Consider the following 19,534-nt stretch of genomic DNA (forward strand, 5'->3'; position numbering starts at 1 on the left):
AATTTAACTAAATTACAACTAATGATTTAATTAATAATGTACTTTAAAGTAATCAAATTATGCATAATAATTATTTTAAATTAAATATTCGAAATGCCATTCATCGGTTTCTTGACAATAGGCGAATCTACGGACATATTCATCAAGTACATTGCGGATGACTTCTGGAGAAATTAGACTCATTTCATGCCTAATTCTATCTTTCAAGTCCTGTAAGTTTTGGGGTCTATTGACATAAACTTTTGATTTTATGTCACCCCACAGGAAAAAGTCTAGAGGTGTTAGATCTGGCGAGCTTGCAGACCAGTCTATAAAACCTCGTCTTCCGATCTAACTCCTGGGAAAATAATGATTTAAAAATTGACGTACTTCACGTGCGTAATCCGAAGGGGCTCCATCTTGTTGAAACCAGATATTTTCACTAGGTAAATTTGGATTATTGGCATTTGGATACATGTTTGCAAGGACAGGTGTAAGTTGATTGCTCAAAAAAGTTAAATAACGTTTTCCTGTTAGATCCTCTTCAAAGAAAAAAGGGCCAATGATTCTGTCATTAATGATCCCTGTCCATACATTTACTTTCTGAGGATATTGCGTGTGTGACTCACTCATCCAATGTGGGTTTTCTTGACTCCAATATCTGCAATTTTGACGATTCACGGAACCATATATAAAAAATGTGGCTTCATCGGAAAAAAGACTTTGATTGATGAAATGTGGATTGAGGATACATAAATCCTGCATAATTTCAGAAAATTGAAGCCGGCGATCGGGATAATCGTCGTTTAATTCCTGATGTAGTTAAATTTTGCAGGGATGGTATTTTTTTTAATACGTAATACCGATCGTTTGTTAAACTCCAGCATATTCACCCATTTGTGTTGAACTACTGCGAGGATTGTCATGTACATTTAATAAAATATCAAGTTTTACATTGTCTTCAATTTTAGGACGCCCAGCGTTTGGAATACTATTTTACTTACCGTTGACTGTCTGATGGGTCTGTCTGGATATTTTGCGTTGAATAAATTGCATACCTCGTTCTGCGTTCTTTTTTATCTCTGCATCCGCTAAGAATTAATATTTCTATGCGTTGTGTTTCATTTAGGTGAGCCATAATTTAGTATTTAAAAGTAAAAAATTACAATTGATAACTGATGACAATTCACAAAATCAAAACATTTACGTCAACAAATATTACAGTACTTATGACACTATTAATTGCTTATTATCTAGCGAACAGACATTTTAGAGTTAAACAAGAAGATGCATACACTGATCTCAAGGATATTGAAGCAGGTGTTCTACAAGGGAGTGTATTGGGTCCAGTCCTATACCTAATATACACGTGTGATATACCTGAACTAGAAGACGACACAATAGCTACCTTCGCAGATGACACTGCTGTCTTAGCGGTAAGTGACACCGCCGAAGAAGCTACAGAAAAACTACAAAATTCAATAAATAAAATCCATGAATGGACCAAAAAATGGAAAATTAAACTGAATGAGAATAAATCAGTCCATATAAATTTTACCAATAAGGGAATTAATAATATTCCAATTAGAATAAATGATGTCCAAGTGCCTATTGCAACATCAGCAAAGTACTTGGGGATCACTCTTGATGCGAAACTTCGCTGGAAAGCTCACGTGAAGAAGAAAAGAGAAGAACTAGGCATCCGCTACATGAAAATATATTGGTTGATGGGAAGACATTCCTCTCTATCCATAAATAATAAACTCCTAATCTATAAACAAATACTGAGACCAGTATGGACCTATGGCTGCCAACTCTGGGGCTGTGCCAAGCCTAGTAACATCAAAGTAATCCAGATATTCCAGAATAAAGTGCTGAGGAACATCGTAGATGCGTCTTGGTACGTTAGGAACAACGACCTTCACCGGGACCTCAAGATGGAAGACGTCAATCAGATAATCAAGAAATCTGCAGGGAGCCATGAACAACGACTCCATTATCATGTAAACGTCGAGGCTATCCAGCTCCTCGACAATACGAACCTAGAGAGAAGGCTCAAAAGAACAAAGCCGTTTGAACTGTTAAATGAGTGAGTGAAAAGCAGAGTAAAGTGTTGTGCGAGTATGCATGCTAAATTTAATGCTAGTTATTAGAAATAATAGGAAATATACTAGTGAGTAGACACCTAATTTTAAGATTTCATTAGTAATTTAAGTTAGAAACAAATTAATAATTGGTCTTACTGACCAGATTTTAATGTAAGTACACTTCTGTGTCTTTAGTAAAAAAAACTATTAATTGCTTGAATTAATATTTGACAAAAAGTTTCAGTGTTTATGAGATAACTTTTGTGTCCATTATTATTTTTACTTATTTTTGATTTTTTTAAGTATTTACTTCAGAAAGTCATGGCAGGAACCGATGGATGGCATTTCGAACATTTAATTTAAAATAATTGTCATGCATAATTTGGTTACTTTAAAGTACATTATGAATTAAATCATTAGTTGTAATTTAGTTGAATTTAAATTAAAAAAAATTGTTTTTGTAACCTTAAAAAATATTTTAGTTAAAAATGTAATGTCGTTAAATAGAGAATTAAATTCTCCTTCAAATGAGGTGTCTCATTATACCGATTTCTATTTAAAAAAATTAACGGTTATGTCACTACACCCACACCGGTGACGTCATCCCTACTCCATGTATGTTATAACTAGACTTCGGCAAATATGCATATTGCATATTTTGCATATTGTGCATATTTTATGCAAATATTTCATATTTTGGCATATTTGTATAAAAGTTTGCATAAAGTGCATAAAAGTTCAGATTTTTATACTGTATTTGAAAATTTTTAAACATACCAATTTATTTCAATTCTTGTATAAAATTTTGTAGTCATTTTAATCAAGAAATGATCTAAGTACGTAATCTCTACAGGTACAAAACATTTACAATTTCAAAGATCAATTTAAGTAGCCCTCAACATTCTTAGAAAGTCTCGGTCACTGAGGCATTCAGTTATTGGATAATCGCTAAGGGTTCGCTCATTTGCATTTTATGATCTAATCCCCAAATCTATCTACAATTTATTGTATCTTAACAGCAGGTAAACGGCTAATAGTTTTGTTCCTAATTTAGGGATTTTCCAAAATCTCCCAGTTTATTGAATTAGGTACCTAAACATTTCTAATTTGATGCTCAGATTTGTAAATCATTTTTGTTTTGATATTCAAAGCCGAAACACTCGTTGTGCGTAACAAAAAGGAAGATTGTGATTTTATAATGCCTAAAACAACCAGTGCTTCAACTTGGATTAAACCTTATAAAGAGCTGTCTATGGATATGGGAAAAATCTACTGTTCAGTCTGTGGCAAAATTGTAAGTATCTAATATTTTCTATTAAATATCTAATATTTCATACATACAGGGTGTTTCCAAATGACACTTACAACGTTTGACTGTAGATACTTCTCGAAAAATTGAACAAAACGATATAGTTAATGAGGGGTCAAACTTATTTACTTTTCGAGATACAGGGTGTTAAAATTAAAAAAAATTAAATTCTTTTAGTTAATAACAACAATAACTTTAAAACCAATAAACGTATTTACTTGAAATTTAGTACTCGTAGGTTGTTTTTAAATGAAAAATAGCTTCCTTTAGTGAGAAAAAATTGTCCATGGTACAATACAATGGTGTGTATTTAGAAAAATTTTTCACCTTTACTTTTTTTTATGAAGTCAGCTATTCTAAAAGACAATTATTTTTATTGTAATTGAATTAACAAAAAAAAAACTTTTGTTGAATTTTAAAATAAGTTATATGATGTACTAATGGTTAGTAACAAAAACTAATTTGTGGATTAATACTGCATTTAAAACACTTAGCGAGTGTTTTTTTTTCCAAACCAGTTATTTGATTAACACCTTGTATATTTCTATATTTTAAAGGTTGGGTTAAAATAAAGGTTTTTATTTTTATTTATAGATAGCATGTGAGAAGAAATTTCAGATAGACCAACATGTGAGAACTGCTTCACACATTGCAAAAAAAGGAAAAATAGGAGGAAAACATCAAACTTCAATGGCTAAATGTTTCCAATCTACTTCAAAAAAATTAGATGAGCAAGAAACTTTTAATGAAGACTTGTGTCGCGCATTAGTGTCTGCAAACATACCGCTTTCAAAATTAGCAAATGTAAATTTTAGTTCGTTTCTACAAAAATATTGCAAACTTAATGTTCCAAGTGATCGGTCTCTAAGAAGAAATAATGTGAACGGGCTATACTCGTCGGTGTTAATTAATATTAAGGAAGAAATTGCAGATAATTATTTTTACATATCTGTAGACGAAACCACTGATTCCTCAGGAAAGTATATTGCTCATTTATTGATTGGTGTTCTTAAAGAAGATACCTTACCAAAATCTCATCTTATTTCATGCCAGCAACTTGAGAAAACAAATGCTTTAACAATTTCGCGTTTTATACAAGAAACATTAGCAACTTTTTTTCTTCCGACAACTATTCCTTCTAATAAATTACTGCTTATTTTATCGGATGCTGCTCCTTATATGGTGAAAGCAGGATAAAATTTAAAAATATTTTTCCCAGATTTAATACATGTTACTTGTGTAGCGCATGGATTAAACAGAGTTGCAGAGGAAATACGAAAAAAGTTTCCTCTTGTAAATACCATGATATCCAGTGTCAAAAAAGTATTTCTTAAATCTCCTATAAGAATTCAACTTTATAAAGAAATGCTACCTAACATTCCTCTTCCACCACAACCTATTTTAACGCGATGGGGAACATGGTTAGAAGCAGCTAATTTTTATGCAGATCATTTTGTTAAAATAAAGAACATAATTGATACGTTAACAGATGAAAGTTCCCAATCTCTTTTGGACTCTTAACAAACTTTTCAGAGTAACTTGCTTCAACAAGAACTTTCATTTATAAAATCAAATTTTAGTTTTGTTCAAAAAACAATTACTCAGTTAGAATCACCAAAACTGTCATTGTTCGAAAGTACAGCATTAATAAAAGAATTTGCGTCATGTTGTCGGAACGTTAGAGGTAATATTGGAAAAGATATTTTAAAAAAATTTGAAGCTACTATGGAAAAAAATAAAGGTTACCATATTCTTTCTGAAGTAGTCAGTGTTCTAGCTGGAAATATTTCGGAAACAATTAATTTAGAACCAAATGTTTTGGTTAGTTTGAAAAATGCTCCCGTTACATCAGTTGATGTTGAACGAAGTTTTTCCATATATAAATATATGTACTCAGACAGAAGCCACAAGTTTTTGTTAGAAAATTTTGAACACCACTTGGTCATTTATTGTTACCATAATTCTAAATAAGTTTATTCATACTTAAAAATGATGTAGTTACTTAAAATAAATGTAAATCTTAATGAATAGAAGGAAATATTTAGTTGTGTACACTTTTTTTTTTTAAATAAAATTGTTACTATTTTACGATTTTTTTATTTATTTGTATGCATATTTTGTAAAATATTTGCATATTTTCGGGTAAACACGTGCATATTTATGCGCATATTTTCTACATTTTTATTTGCATATTTGCCGAAGTCTAGTTATAACATAAATCGACCTGTTTCGGGATTTCCTTAAAAACTCGACGGTTCTCGAAATATTGATAATATTCCATAATTTAGCCGTTCACTGTATATCGTTTTATGTGGTGTTCTGTTAAATCGTTAATTTTTATCTTAGGTATCAGGTTATTATATTTTATTTGAATGTTATTAGTTGTTCTGGCTTTGAAAAATTTAGTAAAATTTTTTAAAATTATATCTTCTAGGTGAATTATATGATCTTATTCCTACGATCAGCAACTTTAGTCACGTCAAAATAAAAGGAGAAACACCTAGTGCTTTTGAGTTAGTATTTGCTGCTAAAGATATTCCACCAATGGGCTTCAAATTATATCATATACAAAAAACGAACAAAACAAGGGATTTCACCCAAGAAGAGGAAAGTGATTTCGACGATATTACAGCAATTGTAATGGACGATAATAATACTTTACAATCTGTCATCTTAAATGGTTTAAACTTAGACATTACACAAAACTTTTACTATTACGTGAGTGAAGATGGTACAAATTCTTCTGGTGTGGCGTCTGGTGCATACATTTTCAGGTAAAATATTTTCCAGTTTTAACAAATCTATTTCACAATATTAACTTTTTGAGCTGTTCTTAAACAATATTCCAGAAAGATAAATAATTATTTAAATAAATGTGATCAAATATTCAAACCTTGAGTCTTTTACAAAGAATTTAAATTGAATATAAAATAAATATAAAAAAAGTGTTTCTAACGTAAGTTAAGGCAACAATATTCTTTGTCATGGAGTGTTATCTTCACAATGGAAATTGGATATTACCAATCGGTTATGAAGTTACAACATTTTGCATCGGTCCACTCCCTTCTTACCTTCTATCAATTTTTAGTTCAGACCTAATTTCTTGAGATACTTTAGCGGATCATCAGATATTTAAATTAATCACAGAACGTTTTCGGACTAACAAGTCCATCATCAGTGCTGTTACCAGGTATACATAATAAAGTCACTAAATATATGGAGAAAAATCAGGAGAAGGTTTGGCCACCTGGTGTAAACATTTATTGGTCTATAGAATCTTTATATTCCGAACACACGCCCTTATTTGAGTCAAATATGAGTTCGAAGAACATCAGATGCCCCGTTATCTTTGAAAATCCAATTACCATTGAGCGCAACAACAAAAGTAAAACGAAAAATACAAAAATATACACAACTTCATTAACAAAGATACTTTGGATCCGTCGATTGGATCCTTTAATCCCACCAAGAGTTAGACTAACCAATAACTCGAAGAGTTGTTATCTTTAAGCAAGATTAAGGGAATCGGATATATTGAAAGCCATTAAGCTACATCTTGCTTTTCTACACGACCAACTTGCTTCAGCATGTTACGAAGCATTCACCAACACAAACGTTAAACTCTTTTTGGCTTCCTAAGGACTTCCCAATTAGACTAAGGATCTAAGAAAAGTCCTTCTAGAATTTAAAGATGTTTTTATAATTGAACTAACTGAGGTGGAAGCTGATCTTGCTGCTTATAGGTCCTTTCTTACTTCGAAAAGAATTACTCATCTGCAAAAATTAAGGAAAGGTCACCGAAATTATTATTTCGTTGCCTTTCCAAAACGAAATTTAAAATAATATGACATGTTCTGTGGGACTAGAAACCTCAAATTATTTTAGTGATGACAACTTTAGCATGGTTCTGATTAATATTCGTTTTATAAGATATAAAACAGATGAACTATTTTTGTTTTTAGAGGAATTAGGATTTCCCTCGATAGCTGAGTTTACCTGGTTTAAAGTCAACGAGCCTTTTTTTTGTAGAAAAATATACCACAATTTCTAGGAATGATCGTCAAAGTTAAGAATCTTAATTTATACATTTTCTGCATTTATAAATATCCTGATTTTTTCATTTAACTATTTTTTCAGAACCTGTTAACTTTGTTAAACGACCTGCCCAATAAAAACAGAAAAATTCTATGCGTTGACTAATTACTCTGGTGCTTGTGCTACCCAATCGTACCATAATTGATTATATTCTCTTAAATTTCTCACCCCTTGATGTGAGCTCTACAATTATTAATGCAGGACTATCTTATCATGAAGTAGTATATACATATATAAGTTTAGCACTCTTAACAAACCATATCCGAAACCCCAACGTTTAGGTAGGATTTTTTCCGCTTAGAAATTTCGTAAATTCCAAAATTTGTGCAAAATTCCAAACTGCTGGGTGGCACTTTCCCTCTACGGACGTGGATTCTAATTTCAGTGATTTTTTAGATAGGCTTTTCTGTATTTTCGATAAGGCATTTGCTTTAAGTACAATTAAGTCAAAACTTAACAAACCCTGGATTACCAAAGGTATCCGCATATCAGAGAACGCATAAGAATATGCGTTCACTACTATACATCAAGAAATTTACTACCAACGTCTTTGTCACTAAATATTTCTCCAAGTATAGAGAAACCTATCTAAAACTTATCAAAACAGCTAAAAAAATGTACTATCAAAATGGTTTGGGAAAATCCAAAGATTTTGCAAGAGAAACTTGGTCCATAATAAACAATCTTCGAAATAAAACTAACACAGCTCAAATATTTTCTCTTCCAAACCCTGAAAATCTAAATGAGTACGCGTAACGATTATTTAGCCTACCACATAGGGTAATATTATAGGGGGTTGAAAATTTGGGACAGAAATTAGTTGGGTGGAGATAGAGCAAGCAAATTAAATGAAATGTTGCATACGGCTACTCAGGGTTAATTTAGAGACCTGGGTCGTGGATAAATGAATAACGAGGGGACTGAAATGGGGTAACTACCAAAAATGAAACAAAAGGGGTACTTACATATGTCTCCTGGACAAACAAAACACAAGAAGGTTCTTAAGCTACTTAAAATAAGGGCGCCGCTTTGAAGAATCTTCCTGCTTGATGAAAGAAAAGGCTCTTCCTTCCTAAAAACACAAAAAGGGGTTAGAAACTTTTTTAAAAGAAATAAACGAAATGGTTTAGGAAAAAAATTTAATATTTATTGTTGTCTCACCATAAACAGTATACAACTATAAATAATAACAATGAAATACAAAATATCAAAAACAAACGTACTATGTTCTATCCGTTTACAAACTCCAGGAGTTGGAGATATTACAAAACTTACAACTGTTAATGGGCGACAATTTGTAATGGAAAAAAATTAGAAATGAAAAATAGCTTTTAAATAGAACTGTGCATTAGGGATGGCGGTTTTTGACAAAACACCGGTTTTCGGTTATACCTGTTTTTTTTATTACGGTTTAACCTGGCGGTTATAACCGGCCAAAAAAACCGGTTTTTCCAAAAACCGGTTTTCGGTTTTTTTAATCCAATAGTTACAAAGTTACATTTACAATGCACTTTAGTTTGCGATACATCATTCGACTCGATATCAATATGATCAAAATTAGTACTATCGAAAAAACATCAATATCAATATAAATAAAACACAATTTTTAATAAAACCATTTTATTCTATTAATTATTATATTTATTTATTATTTTATTATTAATATATATTTAGTGATTAATATTAAATATACTATAACGTAAGATTAATATATACATAAAAGAATATGAAGTAATATTTTAAGTAAAAAAGTATAGGTTAGAAGGTTACAAATAGGTTATATTATATGAAATGGATTTAGCATTATGTTAGCCAGTCTTTTTCATGAAGCCTATTGAGAAAAACTCGTTCATATATATGTTGGTCGGTTAAGCGGCTTCTCTCAGCTGACACAATATCATTCAATGATGACACCAGTCTCTCTGATGCCACCGAACTTCCGACCAACGACATGTATTTTTTAGCTATAAAAGCCAAGCCTGGCATACAGGTTCTGTTCTGATCCCAGAATGAAAACTGATCACTTGGCAGCAAAAGCCGCTGCAGATATAGAGTCAGTTCATTTGAAAAAGTGAACTGTGTATCCTGAGAACTTGAACTGAAACTCCAGATCGTGTGAAGACCAAAGAGGGTTTGATTTTAAACGCACTTTTACTTCTTCATTCTGGAAGGAGCAGGAAGGAGAAAGTTTTCCGATTTCGGTAAGGTACGTCCTAACTTCCGAGCCTAAATTGGATGTGACTGTCTCCACTATATACGGATTCAGATATAGTTTTTTGAACCTCGGATGCGTGATTCTAGCATGGCAAAGCAGGGTATTTCGTAAAAGCTTAGTGCCCCTCTCTTGAAGGCTAGTTATAAGATTTTGGCATAACGTTTGAGCTGTACTAAGGTTTGGCTTGAGGTTTTTTAAAAATCTTTCGATAATAGACATAAGGGGGATAACAAGGCTAGCAGTAATGTACTGGGAACCCGAGATCTCCTTTGTGGCCTCCTTGAAAGGCGATAAAATGCTTACAATTTCAGTGATTAGTATAATTCAGGTTCTATTGTCAATGAATATAATGAGAGTAGAATATAATATGCAATTATTGTATTCAATTAATGATGCAAATTTAATTTACCATTTAAAAATATAATCCTCTAAAATACCCACCCATTTTCCTCTCCCCCAAACCCAAAAAATTTCCCACCCCAACCATTTCAACTTATAAAAAAATTTCCAAGACTCTTTCAAATGGGATTTAAAAAAAATAATATTAACATAAATATTTTACTTGAAAATAAATTGAATAATGCAATTCATCTTCTATTTTTACTACCATCAAAAAACAAATATCATGTATTACTTTTAACACGTTTGTATATTTGTATAATAGGTTTATTTTAACTCATTTAATACTTCCTGTATGGGTGTATCGTTTTGAAAACGTAGGGAAATCCTTGGAGATTCGTATTCGTAATCGGTAATTCGATATTTATAGTCAGAACAATATTTTTGATAATCAGAAACAGCCATTCACCCACTTTCAATGTCAAGAGTCAAGTGTGAAAAATAGATGATGTACCAGATCACTTCTTATGTAAATATTATGATTACTAATACCTTTTCAACGAAATATTATAATAAAACTTATTATGGTTTTGTTTGGAATAATTACTTGAAAATAATAAATATGATTGGAATCCAAAATAATACCTAACCTAATCCTAATCACCGTAAAAACCTAATAACCGGTTTATACTTTAAAAATAAAAAGCCGGTTATAACCGGGACAAAAAAACAACCGATAAAACCGGTTATTGCGAAGTAAAAAAACCGGTTTTCGGTTAAAACCGGTAGGTTTTTCCCATCCCTACTGTGCATAGTGGTTGTTTTGTATAAAACTTAAGAGGTCGCTGGTTAAATGATATTAGATAAATAATAATGAAGAAAAAAGGCGATATTTTGTTTGTAAATAAATTAGCGAAAAATAGCAAATACAACTGTAAATAAATTAAGAAATTAATTGGTCATACTCATTATTTTATAAAGAAAGAGAGAGAGAGAGAGTAAAATAAGGAGTAAGTCTTTTAACTTACCAAAATTTTCGATTTGATTGGAGTTTTATTTAAATAAATTGTTCTTTAATTTTAGGCCTGTTGCACCAGGTACTGCTAATGAAGTTTCGCCCGCAAAAATAGACGTTACCTTCCAAAAATCTGGTAAAGTTGTTGATGAAGTGCATCAAGTATGGACTACCAAGGACGCTGAAATTCTTCAAATTATAAGACACTATAAAAATGAGAGCTATATTGAGTTTGATTGGATCGTTGGTAACATTAATATGTAAGTAATAATAATTTAGGACAGATCTACTTCGGGAATAGCAAACCTGCCTTCGCCAGCTCATGGTTATGCTCTTTAATACCTTTTTCCTTAGGAACTTAGATCACAACCAATAAAATGCCCAGTTCCACTTTCTTTCTCTACCCAACAAGAATGTGGAGAAACCAGATGTTAAAAATTCATAATTTATGTTGAAAGCTATCGTGAATGATACCACACTTTCATCAGGCCATAATGTGACGATATATACCACATTTGACTCTTATTCTCTTTAGCATAGTTAATATGTTGCATGGAGGGTAGAATCCTGGTTATTTTCTAAAAAACGAGGTATGCTGCTTTTTTGTTGTTTTTTCGATTCTAAGGTTCTTACAGTCGTTAAATTGAAGTCTCCTGCTGATTTTGGTGAAAGTTCGCTGTAACTGGCAGAATCTATGATTTTAACGGATTCGTAGGTTATACTGTCATAGATCTTTTTTATACCCTTGAGAAAGGTCATGCATTATGATTTATGTGGTGAGATGTGGCTCAGAAATGTGGCTTGCACATATGATTTGTTGAATTGTTACTTACGTGGAAGTGACGTTTGGTTAAAGCCTTCATTCGCGGAAGTATATTCACACTGTATTTAAATCATTTGTAAGGATTTTCTCTGTTTTTTTTTTGCTATCATCAAAGTTGTCCAGCTTTCTGTAGCTTTGTGGCTTCTGTGTTTAAGGCTTTGACCTTTGGTTTAACCTTTATATTGTGGCTTGTCTTTGAGTGCTCTAAATGTCGATTGATGGTGTTTTGGGTTAATCGCCATGTTATTTTTTGTTATATGATTCTCCTCGCAGCCCAATTTCTACTGTGGTATCTCTGCGCTTATTTGATTAATATTTTAAAGTTCGGACTTTTTACTGTTATGGTCCATTTTTGTTGTTTTACTGTTGTTGTACTATCCGTCCAGCTTATGGAGCAGTTTGTCTTCTATCTCTTGATAGTCTTCTCGTTCCAGAAAGTGTTTCTATAGTTTTTGCTGTTACGCAACTAACCAAAAAGATATTTATTTCGATAGTTTCTTGGTATGTACTTTTTGGGAGTGATTATTACTGCTTTGGAAAATATTCGCAATTTTTACTGGCAGATGGTAACCAGTGTAGTCTTTTTTAATTTTGCAGAAAACATGTTCTGCACATCCTTCTTTAGATTAGACCTTGAGCAGGTAATGGGTATTATTATAAGATTTATTAACATGACTAATAATAAATAATCAATTTTAGTGATGACAAGAAAGGAAAGGAGTTCATCTCAAGATATACAATAAACAGCAAATTTAACAACAAAAATGTCTTTTATACTGATTCTAATGGAAGAGAACTCATCAAAAGAGTTAAAGATAAGCGGTCTGATTATACTTACAATCCTGAGGTGGAAACAGTATCCAGTAACTACTATCCAGTAACCTCCAGAATTGTTCTCAAGGATGAAGATCAAGATATTGAAGTTGCTATACTCACTGACCGATCTGAAGGTGGGTCAAGTCTTTCTCAAAATGAAGTGGAGCTAATGGTAAGATCTACTGTAGATGCTATCAAAAAATGATAAAATACTGTTAAATATATTTGCAAAAAAACTTGATTTTACGTTGTTCAAATTCATTTCTAAGAACGTAGTAAATATGTAGATAGTTATATTTAGTATACAGATTAAATAAAAAATATTTAAGGTACACAGAAGAATACTGCATGATGATCATAAAGGTGTAGATGAAAATCTGAATGAGATAGAATTTGATAAAGGAGTTTATGTGAGAGGTACACATTATTTGGTTATCGGAAAAGCGAAACGTGCTAATTTAGATGGTAAGTAAATCATCAAGTAAGTAAAATATTATAAAAACCAGCAAAACGTGTTATCTAGAACATATTTACAAAGAAGAAAAATATAACATTCTACGACTGATAATGGAAGGGAAAGTAGAAGGAAACAGAGATCCAGGAAGACGAAAATTCTCCTGGCTAAAGAATGTAAAAGACTAGATAGGCATGCACACATATTCGATACTAAGAACAGCTCAAGATAGAGTGCAATTTGCTGTAGGTATAGCCTCCAGTAATGGAGGGGGCACCTTAAGAAGAAGAAGTAAATTATCAAGAAAGTTCATATGTTCTAAAGTCCTCTTAAGGCAGTTAACTCTTACTTTTCACTCAACATGTCACACTCTGGTAACTTTCGCGCCTTAACATAAGTAAGGGTAGCCACGTAGCCAGATATGGTAAAAAAATATTGTAGCGGCATCTAGCAGAAAAAAACTTACCACTGAAAAGAAGTAAAATCTTTTATGAAGAAATTTTATTACTGTATTACTTAAGTAAAACATATTCATGGCAGAAACAATAGAGAATAGAGCAAGGACCAACACAAAAGTAAAAAAAAATGTGTAAAGCCTATTTAAAGTGGGATATGGAATATTAAAAGCATTTATCATGTTACTATGTAAAAATGGTACCATATACCAAAAGAATGTTAAAGCCAAGAAATGTGAACTTTGTTACTTAATTTTTTCTTCGATGAAGTTGGCTTCTACTTCTTTTCTACATCGTTTTATTCATTGTCATAGGCTCAGACGCTATTTGAGAATCTTTTTCTCCGTTACAGGTAAATCTACTGCAAGCCTTGAACGTATTATTGCACAACAAAAATTGATTCAACCATGGATTGGCTTATCTGCAAAAAACATCTCCTATACAGATCTACAGAAATCTGAATTGGTGGTAAGCAACAATCTTTTATTAGTGTACATTAGCATAAACATATATTTATTATGCTTCTTTCCGAATTTAGCGATGCGATTCTTATCTTCCCAAGCAGAGTATTCAGACATTCCAGATACATGGAATGAGTGTATATTAAATTAAATTTAGTTATAGATAATATAAAAATATTTTCAGTAAACAATCAATTAGATAGAGCTGAAGAAAATTTTGGAAATTACTGTTACTAATATATTTCGATATACGACTGCCCTAATAAACAAGTGTTTTGAGATACGAGCCGAAAAGCGAGCGATATTTTGCTTTGATATGAAAGCAAGATTTGAGATACGAGAAATCTCACACTACACCGCTGCACACGACCACAACATGCGCCCAGTATATTGAGGTAGCTTACAATGTTTAACAGCTTATCGCACCTCAGTCTGTGTATTTGTTTCCCTCGTTTTCGAAGAAATTTTGATAAGTTAAGTTCGCGTTTTTTGCTTTTTGTACATTTACAAAACTTTATCACATTTATTTTTATAGCCGAAGGTCAAAAGAAGAAGATGATAACTATTGAATTTTAGCGTAAAATTATAGAAAAACATGAGCAAGGTGTGCGAGTAGTTGACTTAGCGAGGATGTTCGGGCGTAGTACATCAATAATATGTACTGTGCTTAAACAGGAGGAATTAATAAAGGTGATACCTCTCTGGATCTCTCTCGATAAAAATATGGAGCAACTACTGAGCGTGTAGGAAAAGAAACTACTAAGCGTGTGTGACAGAAAATTAGCTTCAAGGTGGAACCTTAACATAAAGCGTCATATGTTAGAAGGTATGAGCAATTTACGCTGATTTGCTGAAGCAGATCCCACTCACTTTCAAAAACGAAGAATCGAGAGACTCGTCGAACTGATAGACGCCAAAGGACATATCTCCCACAAAGTCTTTAACTATGGCGAGACAGGGTTTTCTGGAAAAGGGTGCTAAATAAGACTTACATAACGGCAGAGGAGAAGACGATGTCAGTTCGTAAATTTATGAAGGACAGATTAACTCTAGCACTGTCCATTAATGCCAGTGCCGACTGCAAAATCGAGCCTAGAATCTCTGCTTGTATACGATTCGGAAAATCCCCGAGTCTTTAAGTCACATAAGATTTTAAAATTTGAAGGACAAATTCGACGGCGTAGGTCAACATAAAATTCTCTGCATAGCGGATAAACCACGTGTTTGGCCCTGCTGTTAAAAAATATCTACAGGAAAACCTCTGCTCATCCTCGACAATGCTTACTTTCCAAATCTCGATGATAATTTAATTGAAGAGTTCAAGTTTATAAAGGTTCTCTGCCTACCATCCAACACCACTCCTATCCTGCAGGTCATGAATCAGCAGGTGATTTTTAATCTTAAAAAGTTAAACAATAAGCACATTTTTCGGTGCTGCTTTAAGGTGATGGAGGACACAAACTTACCCTTCGAGAGTTCTGGAAGGACGTGATATGCCTAAGAATTATTGATCAGGCGTGGCTGTGTATCACAACGAGGATCTTAACCTCTGCATGAAAGAAAGCTACAGCCTGAGGCTGTAGCTAAAAGGGTCTTCGAAGGATTCGACACATTAAGTGTCATTGGTAGAGGAGGTTGTTTCTCTGGGAAAATCCATGGAACTGGAGGTAGATGAGAGAGATGTGAACGAACTCGTCGAGGAACAGTTTCAGGAGCTAGCAACCGAGGAATTACATGATGCACATTCGGTGGTTCATCTAAAAATTATTTTTTAAGAGGAGCCAGAGATAGAAGAGGTTATCTTTACAAGAAATATAAAGAAGATCTTGGAAATGTGGGAGAAAGTCGTTGAGTTCGTCGATAAAAATCATGTTCGCCGATGTAACTGGTCGTGCACAGGAGTTGTTTAACAAAATTTGCCTAGCTTATTTCCACAATATACTGAAAGGGAGGAAGAAATAAACCTTCTCGGACAGTTCTCGACGATCTCAACGATCTGCAGGTGAAAATGAATGAAGCGTGACGAAAAAAAGCAAAGTGACAAAAATTAAGTGTTTTCGTAAGCACTTCACTGTTTTTTTAATTATGTTTTTACAGAATATATATTTGTTATTTATAAATATAGATTTTTTTTCAAAAGCACTTAACAAAAAAAACTGGAGGTGGTGTTTTGGGAACTTCAATTTCAAATATATATATATATATATATATATATATATATATATATATATATATATATATATATATATATATATCGTTATCCTGTTATAGTTATATATTATTATTAAAATATTACCATTCTGTGTGACATTCAAGTTGTGTTATATTATAGTATGAAGGTTTAGATGAATCTCTACCAGAAAACGTGAATATCTTGACCTTTGAGCAATGGATAAATGGTACATATCTCCTTCGTTTGGAGCATATTATGGAACAAGACGATGATACTGAATTATCCCAACCTATTAGTGTAAATATAGCGGTAGGTATTATTGGTTTCGTTATTTATTAGTTTTTGTATTCCAAGAAATCCGTCAAATAATTTAATGTATTAATTTTGTTTCTTAATAGATTTCTTACATTTTTACTTTTTGACTACGTCTTTTTCCAAAGGTTGATTAGCATTAAAAAATATAAAAATGTTTACCTTATAAATTAACTTCATAGCTTTATATATAGAATGAATGTCACAAGAATCAATACTTTCTTGATAGGAGAGTGCTACTGATTCAACAGATGATGATTCGTCGAAAACTTTCCTTTTGGCTGCACAAACTTTAGCATTTTGAGATTTAATCTTTTGATTCTTCAATAATGCATTTCCCTTCTTCTCTTTTTCTGCTTCCTTCTTTTCTTCTTGTTCTTCTAAAAGTCGCTCCTTATTAGATGTCGGCTGGGGCTCTATCGAATCAGTAACAAGTTCTTCTTCTTCTTGCTGACACTTAATTAAAACATGACCTTCATCGTCTGAATCTTCACCTAAATCTTGCTCTGTACTTCCGCCGGCATAAAATCTACGTCCGGAAAAATATTTGTATTTAGTGGGTAGATTCTTGTAGAATGAAACCCCTTTCTTGCTATATCTACAGTAGCAGTTTTTGCAAATGCTGTGGAAAAGAGACCAGCCACATGGTAAATGGAGAGAATCTGTCCTGGACGAAAACTGGTCCAGCTGTTAGCGGGGCTCTCATAATAAGCTTTTAATGGTTTGAAAAGTGCCCTATCGAGTGGCTGGGTCTTATGACTGCAATGTGGCAGACTTGGGTCTGCCAATAAATGGATGAAATTATCTTTTGCATGTTGCTGCTTGAAGCTTTGTGTGCGATACATGATTATCTAGAATCAGAACAACGGGGTTTTTCTCTATTGGATTATATGTTTTTTAAAGTGGTCTAGAAGATCATGGTAATTTTAAAACCTTGCTGAGCGAACTAAATAAAAAACTGAAAGAAATAAAAAATTAATAGAAATTAAGAGGATTGAGTAAAACAGTTTAAAAAAAATGTGACTAAAAATAAATGAAATATCATTTTTCAAAATAAAATATCAAATCATCATATATACTTTACAAAAAAGCGTAGTCAAAATTTTTAACACTGATTCTTTATTTTACACGGAATCCAAAACTATTTATTTCGTTTTTTTTTATTTTAGAAAGCTTTCAAACATTTCGATATAGAAGCCATGGCGGAAACAACATTGTCTGCGAACCAAGTGTTATCAGACTACCAAAAGAAAAGTAAATATGTCTGGAGAACATCAGATCTCACAACCAAAAATGTTAAGAGAGTAGAGCCCATTGAAGGCACCCCAAAATCTGTATCTCTATCACCGATGCAGATACGAACCTTCATTGTTAGATTAAAAGAAAAAGATAATACTTCAAGTTCCGGATTTTATGTCAAACCTCATATTTCATTATGTTTTGTTTTGATTATAATACGGTTATTGTAAGCACCATATTTTTTTTATATATTAATAAGAGCATCAACCACTTTGGGTTATTAGCTGTACTATAGTTAATACATAGATACTTAAATCTAAACAGTATTTTTATTTAATTATTAAGTTCATAATTAGGTAAGAATGTCATATTTGACAGTTTGTAAATAGGGTTTACAAAACATTAATGGTTACAGCACAGAATACACCACCCCAACCAGAAGCGAAAGCTTTGTCGGAACCTTTGATGTTCGGAGGACAGAAATTTCGGAGTGACATTGACAGATAAACTACTTAGTACACGAAGAAAAGTAATGAGAAAGTCGTTCAAAACTATAGTCAAATTATAGTTACACTGAGAAACGTACTAATCATTTTTTAAAGTAGAATCTGTTTTGTATGAATTGTATTTTTTCTGTAAAATTTAATATAACTTATACATCAATTCGGTCAAATAGGTCAAAAATATCGATTGGTTTTTTTTAACAAACAAATTACCGTACTAAAAGTATTTTAGTAGGTAAGTACGTTAAAGAACGGATAAAAAGTTATTGAATTTGAGAGTTAATTTCAAAATAGAGATGAAAAGCAGTCGATTTCTATTTCTTCTTATCGTTTTTTAAGGTTAATAAAAAACTTCATCACTCAAAATCTATATTTTTGACTCAATACTTTTTTACTTATCAATACAGAATTATACTTTTGAAATTTCTATTAACTACGTCTTAAGTTGCTGACTTTTTTTGATTCCTTTTTGAGGAATTTCTTTGAATGTGAATATCTATTAACCTCCAACACCACGATATTTTCGCTGCGCGTAGAAACTAGTGCAGCTGCGACTAGAATGACTGTATACCCCTTCGATTTCTCTTTCTGTGCATCTGGAGTCTCTGAAACTTCTGGTTGTACAGTAGGTACTACATTCAATTCGCCTGGATATATCACTTTTGTGGTAGGGAAGGGTAAAAAGTTATAATAAAACACAATAATATTAAAAATTTATTGTAATTAATACTAATAATATTGTTTATCTAGGTAGCTTACATTATAATATATATTTACAAGAAATAATCATACTGAATACTACATAAATATGAAAAATCACTGAAGTAGAGCTACCATAAAAGTAGCACCCCTCGTGCGTGAGACTTAAAAAATATATATACAAACAAACAAATATTTAACAAATGTATAAATATAAACAGTTACTTATGCGCACTTACAAAAATACATTCATTTTAATATAGCATGTGACATAAACATGTCAATAAATTCAAGAAATGTTGTAGTTGGTAAACAAAGTCTATTTAGATATTTTTTATTTATTACTATTATCAGTTAATCAGTTTTTCACAGAATTGTGTTGTTTTCTTTCCAATCCATTGTTTAGTTTCATACTTATATCTATGTTTTTTATACCTCTTAATTTGTTTTAAATTCTCCTGTAGACTATTGTATCATTTGGGCCCTATGTACCCAACATTTAGGTAAAATTGCATTATTGCTTGTATAACTAGGTTAATGCGCATGATTGCTAATGTTTA

The 19,534-nt window shown here is 32.1% G+C and overlaps 1 protein-coding gene across 1 annotated transcript in view; it reads left to right on the forward strand.

Annotated features, from left to right (window-relative positions):
* LOC140449602 (lysosomal alpha-mannosidase-like) overlaps positions 1–18,093 on the forward strand; it is a 48,547-nt gene extending 30,454 nt beyond the window's left edge. The window contains exons 10-16 of the mRNA XM_072542822.1: positions 5,810–6,149; positions 11,108–11,299; positions 12,562–12,850; positions 13,008–13,143; positions 13,940–14,055; positions 16,381–16,530; positions 17,703–18,093. Of these exons, the coding sequence (XP_072398923.1) occupies positions 5,810–6,149; positions 11,108–11,299; positions 12,562–12,850; positions 13,008–13,143; positions 13,940–14,055; positions 16,381–16,530; positions 17,703–18,002 (1,523 nt within the window). The 3' untranslated portion in view covers positions 18,003–18,093. The remainder of the gene's footprint in view (positions 1–5,809; positions 6,150–11,107; positions 11,300–12,561; positions 12,851–13,007; positions 13,144–13,939; positions 14,056–16,380; positions 16,531–17,702) is intronic.
* Positions 18,094–19,534: the final 1,441 nt, after the last annotated feature.

This window comes from Diabrotica undecimpunctata, chromosome 9 (assembly GCF_040954645.1).
Source record: "Diabrotica undecimpunctata isolate CICGRU chromosome 9, icDiaUnde3, whole genome shotgun sequence".
Taxonomy (NCBI): Eukaryota; Metazoa; Arthropoda; class Insecta; order Coleoptera; family Chrysomelidae; genus Diabrotica; species Diabrotica undecimpunctata.